The sequence below is a fragment of the Agelaius tricolor genome, unplaced genomic scaffold (assembly GCF_023055355.1).
Source record: "Agelaius tricolor isolate 1412-34295 unplaced genomic scaffold, bAgeTri1.0.p SCAF_1, whole genome shotgun sequence".
Lineage (NCBI taxonomy): Eukaryota > Metazoa > Chordata > Aves > Passeriformes > Icteridae > Agelaius > Agelaius tricolor.
The window spans coordinates 92178688-92186118 of NW_027269261.1; the positions used below are offsets into that span (position 1 = coordinate 92178688).

At 36.7% G+C, this 7431-nt stretch overlaps 1 protein-coding gene across 6 annotated transcripts in view; it reads left to right on the forward strand.

Moving 5' to 3' along the window:
* Window positions 1–4973, forward strand: part of CEP162 (centrosomal protein 162) — a 45303-nt gene extending 40330 nt beyond the window's left edge. For 5 of the 6 annotated variants that reach the window (XM_071443688.1, XM_071443683.1, XM_071443706.1 and 2 more), the window contains 2 exons: window positions 754–888; window positions 2612–4973. In XM_071443688.1, coding sequence (XP_071299789.1) covers window positions 754–888; window positions 2612–2821 — 345 coding nt within the window. In that variant the 3' untranslated portion in view covers window positions 2822–4973. The remainder of the gene's footprint in view (window positions 1–753; window positions 889–2611) is intronic. The other variant, XM_071443723.1, reaches the window with a different exon arrangement.
* Window positions 4974–7431: the final 2458 nt, after the last annotated feature.

The following is a 7431-nucleotide window of genomic DNA, read 5'->3' on the forward strand; positions in this document are numbered from 1 at the left end:
ATTCACAGCAGAGAGGCAAGGATGACTGAGTGCTTGAAGAGGGGTAGCTGCTCTCAAATATATTGTCTAAGGGAAGCTAAGGACTATCATAAAGATGTCAAATTTGTCACTTTAGTTTATTTATACACATTAAGAGTGACGAAAAATACTTTGGATGAAGGAATATCAAGTTACTTAGAACAGGCAAAGAATGAGAATAAACTAGTAGGGCTTTATAAGAAAACTTCCCTGAATTTCTGGAGGATTAGGAAATCAGTTTTAAGTCATTGTCAAGTTATTTTACTTGGTAATTATTAAGCTTACATTAAGCAGGCTTGTAACATCTCTCTTAGCAGCATGTCTAATTAATTTAGTCCTTAGAAATACATTGGCATCTTTTATATTTGGTCTTTATCTTGGGTGTGAGAAGGGAAAGTGTAAGAACATCTAATCATAATATTCTCTGTTAACTTTTGTTGTATGAAGTAAAAAATGTGACAGAACACAATCCCTTCATAACATTATTAACAGCACCAGATTTATCAAAGAGGACTAGACTTTCATGTCCTAAAGCTGCTTCTTAGAAATGAAAAATCCTAAGTCCCTGAGTCCCTGTTAAAGCTTTTGAACAAAGGAGATTTCTCTTTTATGTCTTCCTTTCTACAGCTTTTGAATGTAACAATTAAACAATGCAAATATGTTTTTAAGGAATCGGGTATATACACTGCCTAACACAATTATAACAATTTTCATCAATTCTCTTTTTGACTGTAGGTGACAAAATTGTTGGAAGAGCTGAGAGAGGCTAGGGAAAGCCAGAGTCCTGAAATGAAACATTTCTTGTGCCTGGAAAAGAAAATCAAGCATATAGAGAGCAGACATGCAGAAAGAGAGCATGAAATTCAAAAGGTACACCAGTTCATAGCTGCATTTACTTCTCAAGAGCAATTTATTGGTTTAACTGTAATTTTATGGTATTTATTCAGGCTTATTTAGCTCACACTGCAGGAGGAAAGTAAAGTAGTTTTTATGCAGCCATGGTTTTGTCTTTGCCTGCTAATGCAAGTGAGTGTAGGTGCTGGCCTGGTCAGCTCGACCCTGCTGTGCTAATTAAGATTACTTGAGTAACTGCCTTGCAGCCTGGTCTGAGAAGGTCTTGGTGTCCCAGAGGGTTGGACTCCAGACAGACCTTTGGAGTCAATATCATTATTTCATACTTCAGTTTCACAATGAAAGCAAGCTACTAAAAACTGACAAGAGTTTGGAGTGCAGAGTCTAATCTATGATATATTCCTCAAAGGAACTGTGATTATCTAGTCCTTGCAGCCCTATTCAGGAAAGCTACATTGAAAGTATAGTAATATCTTACTTTATTTTAAATTTTAAAACCATATCTCAAGGAATATGCTTTTAATATACAGTGGTTTTTTTTTTTTGCTGTAGAAGGATTTCTTCTTGTACATTCCTATATCAGATACTTATTTTCTTTCAAAAAAGACCCATACATAAAACAAGTCATTGGATTAAAAATAAGTCCTGTTGCCACTGTTTGTTTTTTTTTGTTATGTTTGTTCACATTCTGTCCTGCTAAAGGTGACTGTAATACAGTTCATTTTTTGCTATTAATTTGCTTTTATATGATGTGAGGATGTCTTTACCATTTCTGTGAAGTGTTAGCTTCTGCCTATTCTGTGATCTAGCTCCACTGAATACCAATAGTATTTACTAAGATGTTTTGTCATGTTTTGGGCTTTTTTCAAAGAAGTAGTAGTATACATAATTAGTACTAAATTTAATCTTTTTGTAGTGTTTCTGCCTTGTTATATATTAAGCTTTGGGTTTTGATTTGTCCCAGTTTTTCTCCTTTAACCATCAGTACTGGGGCATTGAACAGTTGCCCAAATGAATTATATCAAAATGAATAGTGTTGAAAAGGAAATTGCTGAGCATGAAGTTAACAGGTTATGCTTAGTATCAAACAGCAAATATGATAATTATGGCCTTTAAGTGATGGGCTCTCTTTAAAGGATCTATTACAATTAATTGTGGTGTGGAGCTTTTGATATCTTATGGCACTTCTTATGTTGTGTAACTTAATAGGATTATGCCAGGGATTCATGTTAAAGTTATTCAGACCTTTGCCTGCAGCAGAATCAGATCTTTGTGACTACAGGACATTTTCTGATAATTCCTAGAACTTGTGGTTTTTAAAAGTAGAGTAGTAGGCTACAACACGTCATTCAGATTTACTTTGTTTTGCAGAGCGTTATTTTAAATACCACATTTAAGTGGAAATTTAAAAAGTTAATTTTAATTTATAGAGGGTTTCATGTTATATGCTCAGCTTTGCCTTAAATATTCAAATTTAATTGCTGCTTTGGAGAGGATAAATTAAATTCTCCTGAGGCTCATTAATCAATAATCAATTCTACCCTTCTGTTATTAATGCAAATATTTAAAGGAATTCATTGCTATCAGAATGATTTTTGTAATATTCAGAACAAATTGCTTCCACTTTATGCGAGCATTCAGCTTTGAGCATCAGATAAAATGATGTGGCAGATTTTTGCAGTGTGGCAGCACTGGCTGAGTATTGGCATAGGAAATCACAGTGTTTTCTTCTAATTTGCAGGCAAGCCAACTAAGACAGCACATTTCTGAAGTAAGGCAAACCCAGGAGGTTGAGAGGTGGCGAAGGCTGGCCCAGGAGAAGAATCGGGAGCTGGAGAAATTTCGAATGGAGTTGGATTCAATACTCGATGTTTTACGTGAACTGCAGAAACAAGGGGTTGTTATTCCTGCACCTGATTCCAGTGGATTCAGAGTGACAGGCAGCTGTTAGAAGACATGATTAGGTAGTAGCTAAATAGAGCAGCAGAATTTTAATATTCAAAGTTATATATAGAAATGCTATTGAAAATCATTATTGCGACATGTAAATTGTATTGTATTCTGATTTTCTCTGGAATCTCTCATGTCCAGAGGCAGATTTGCATTGAGCAATACTCTAGTCATACTGTATGTCTTCTATTTTATTAGTAATAAATTTACATAATTTTTTAATAATAGGAATATTGAGGTTATTCCATTAACTCAACTACCATTGAAAAATTTCCTTTTTCACAGACTGTAGAACATGCCTGAATATTTTTGATTTCTAACTTGTCTTATAGTGATTCCTTTGTGAAAATTTTAGTAGTAGGCTGTTCAGTTATATAGCATTGTTGTATAGCATTGATGTATTTCATTTTTTACATTTCATTGATATATTCATTTCCATAGGTCAAGAAAAGTGTATTTTTCCAACATTTGCTTCTCTCCCTCTAATTCATATAATATTCCTCCCCTTGAGACCTCTTTCCACTTTAGTGAATGATTGGAGGACTGGAACAGAGCAGGCATTCCTGATGGTGCTCACATTCAAGCTGTTCTTTTTTTCCTTTTCAGATTATTCCAGCTGTGCTGGTAAGATTGATGGCAGAGTGGGTCTGGCTGAATTCTTACAGGGCAGATACAGAAAAAACCTATAAAATACAGTGTGAGTGTAGTTATTGGTGTCCCTTTTAAAAGGGAAGGCTGTACTGATAAGGTTTTTAGAGTGGGCTGTTCAGATCTGACATAGTAAGTACCTCTGTAGGTGATCTTGACAGACTGAGAGACCAGTCAGATGTGAAGACAGTGGGCTAAAGCTCAGATTTCAGGGATGTGTAGGTGGGGAAATTTCAAGTTAAAATATTTAGCAAGCTAGGAAAGGGGCCGGGGGAAAAAGAAAGAAAAAAAAACAGAAAAGGAAAAAAAAAAAAAATAACCAAAAACACCCAACCGAAAACCAGACCAAAACACCAAACGTGGAGGTAACTTTCTGCTGAACTGACAGGCATCATGGCAGGTAATAGCCTGAATGTTGGAGGCTGTTGCTTTCTCCCTCTCCTCAGGCCCTGCCAGTTACACACCTGTGCTGTAGAGCTGGTACATAGAGCAAATCCTGCTGCAGCACAAATGTGTAGCTTAGGGTGCTACACTTTTGCTCTCTTCTTTTAAGAAGGAGATGGACCCAGTGGAGGGAAAGAAGAATCATCACTCCAGGAAATGTAGCCCAAGGAACCTGTGAAGCCATAGGCACTGCACTGCTCCAGAGAGGAGCCTGGGGGGGATGATGAGCATGGCTATTGCACTTAACATATGTGAAAAACCTGCTGCTAAAACCAAGCAGCAAATAAAAATAAAGGAAATTTAAAATAGATGGTGATAACTATTTGGTGGTTGGAAGGCATGCTTTCCCAATAAATCAGTACATTATTAGTTTGAAGTTTCAGTGGCTGCAAGTCCTTAAGAATTCCCAAGCACATATATTGAGGTTGTATCTCAATCAACTCTACTTATTTAGGGCAAAGAGAAGATGAAAGCTAGACTGTACTCCTTAGGTCCCTGAGGACCTGCAGTATTGGTTGAACCTAGCATTTAAGTCAGTTGTGAAATAGTTCAGGTCTGTGCTTGTCTGTTTATATATTGCATTCTTCAGGGACCAAAAGTAAACCTGCATTTTCTCTCATACAAGCATGTGGCATAGCATGTATAGAAAACAAAAGAGTATAACAAATTGTACCATATAGACATAGACAGTGCTTAAGTGCAAGGTTTTTTCTTTTTGGGACATACACAAACATAAAATGAGCCTGTATACACATATATATAGATATTTTAAAAGGATGGTCAGTTACCAGTTAATGTGGTAATCTTGATTGCTTCATGTTCAGATCTTGTCAGTATTTTTATTTTGTCCCCATCTGACAAAGTATTAGTCTGCATTCATAAAATGTGTAAATATAAAAATGCTTTGTATATAAAATATCAGCTATGTGTAAATATAATGCATTTTCTTGATTTGGGCCTGTTTTGCAAATGACAAGGATAAAAATTGAATCACTTCAAGTAATTTATTTCCTGTATAATTTGCTGTATGTGTAACACTGTATTAAAGTGTGTGACCTGAAGTGAGAGATGTTTTTTCAACTACTGCAAGCCTTGTGTTCCCAGAGAGGCCAGGTCCTGGATGGGGGTTCCTAGGACAGGAATCCTAGAGGAAGCATTTCTAGTTATGGAAACTCTCTCATGTGCATGGTGCTTAAGTCTGCTACAGAGGGTTGCCCTAATGTTCATGCAGTTCATTCAAACACTTTTTACAATTCTTACAGTCAGTTCTCAGCAATTGCTGTTTTCTTACGTGGCTGGAATTAAATTCTCTCTCTGACTGTGTTTTACTTGAGCAGGGATAGTGTTATTTACCATTACTGTAAGCTATCAGATGGTTAATACCATTTTCCTACAAGTAATTATGCAGCTGTACACTCACTGAAGCATGGTCTTCATTTTTTTAAGCATTCACCATGCAGTGGTCCCTCTGCACAGAAACAGACTCTCTGGGCTTCAGTGGCTGCAGTTAGGGTGTCCTTTTAGAGAACTAAGGTGCAAGTTTTAACTTCTCTTCTAAAGTTGTTACTGACTCTCTGAGGATTTCAGTGTGATCTTTCAAGGAGTTACATAATTATATACGCCTCATGTATATTTTGCCTCTTCTTGTGCCATCCTGTTTCATCATGCATTTCCAGCAGGCATAATGGATGGATTTAAAGAATTGAATGTAGTATCTTTAAAACATTGCCTAATGCTTAGATGCACTTCATCTGTTTACAGCAAAGCAGCTAGAGTACAATAATTTGAATTGTCCTGTTTGAAGTTTTTAAGAAATCATGTGAACAGCTGGCTAGGTGACTCAGTGACCTAGACTGCTTCAAGAGAGGAAAATGTGATGTGCAGAAAAGGATCAGATTTCACCATGGCACTTGGGGCAGAGACAGCAACAGTGTGTTCCATTTCAAGTTCTCTGAAATACATGTCAGAATTGTCCATGTAACAAATTAAATAGATTATTGTGAATGAAGACTTTATGTGATAGCACATAATACATTTTCAAGTCTGCCCCTCTATCCCATATTTAACCTGTTCTGGAAAGTACAAGGAAAAAGGACAAATATACCAGCACTAGCTGTGCAAAGCCACTGCTGCAGGGAATGAGGGGCTCATGTATCAAGTGCTGTCCTGACTCTTGAACAGAAATCCAGTGATAAGTCTGAATTGAAAGTAGCTCTTCATATAGCTAAGCACATATCTCTCATCCAAAAATAAGAAAGCACAGGCCTCTCTTGCTCTCATTGGAGAATGTGTGGTAGAAGGTTCTTCTCTGCTGTCCTTGCTACCTGTCAATATCCAAGGCTAAAAATTGGCCTAAAATGTCAATGTTACAGTACTCAAGGTTAGGGCTCAGGTGCATAAATACTTATTTTTATTACAAATGTACCCTGTTTACTTCACCTGGTAGTCTCAGAGACTGAATGGCTCTGGCTTGTAGTGGAGACAATCCCAGTTGTACCATTCTCTTTCTCTTGTCTATGAGCAGGCATTTACTGATTTTACATTACAGGTTTTGGGGTTTTGCCTTTTTTCTTTTTTTTAATACACAACTAAAGCTTGTTTATATAGAAGATCATTTTGCAGGTACTTACCTTTGAAAACTGGGATAAATAACTTGACATGGTAAGTTCTTCCAGAATACAAGACATGTTTAGGCAAACAAACATATATAGCTGGCTTAGAGGAGCTATGTCTCTGCAGTTAAATCTGCTGCAGCTGATGCATTTGTACTGAGTTTTGAGAAGGGGCTTGAGGCCAAGCACTAAGAAAACTCACAAAAATTCCATTTTCAAACACCTTTATATTCCAAGTACTCATTTTGAAGATTACTCTGATTAGAACACTTTCTATTCTGTTTCTAGTGCATCAATGAGTTGATTTTCTGAGAAGAGATGAATTTTTTTTAAACAGGTTATATATTGCCCTTTCCCCTGAGGCAAAATATATCTGTTTTTATTTAAAAGGGAAAAAAAAGGAAGGACAGCCTTAAAATAGCTGCTTTTGAAGACTGCAGAACATTTTTGCATTTGCCTTTGGCTCTGCTTTGAGGCAGAGCAAAAATCTGAATCAGACTATTGCTGCCACAGTGTCTCTGGAGTGGTGTGGGAGCTCTACAGTGGGAACTGACAGGTTATTTTTCTGAGAAAAGCAGCATGAAGGACTTTAAATATAGAAGGGAGATAAGATGAAAAAAGTCGATCTGTCATCAGGAAAGAACAGAAGCAAGAACCAAACACTTAAATAGCTCTACAGGATTAATACATGCTGCAGAAGGATATTAATTGTGCAGTTCAAATGTGTTGTAAGTTAAGTTGGCATCAGCTCTGGGTCATTTTATCTAGTACCTTTCATCAGAATGCTTCCTTTTTCTCCCCAAAGTAGTAGTTTTTTACCCAAAGAAAAGCCACTGAGATTTAAGGTAGCAGAAGAAAAGCATAGGCTAGCCTACAGAGAATAACAGCATTTTCTTTTTCTAAAACC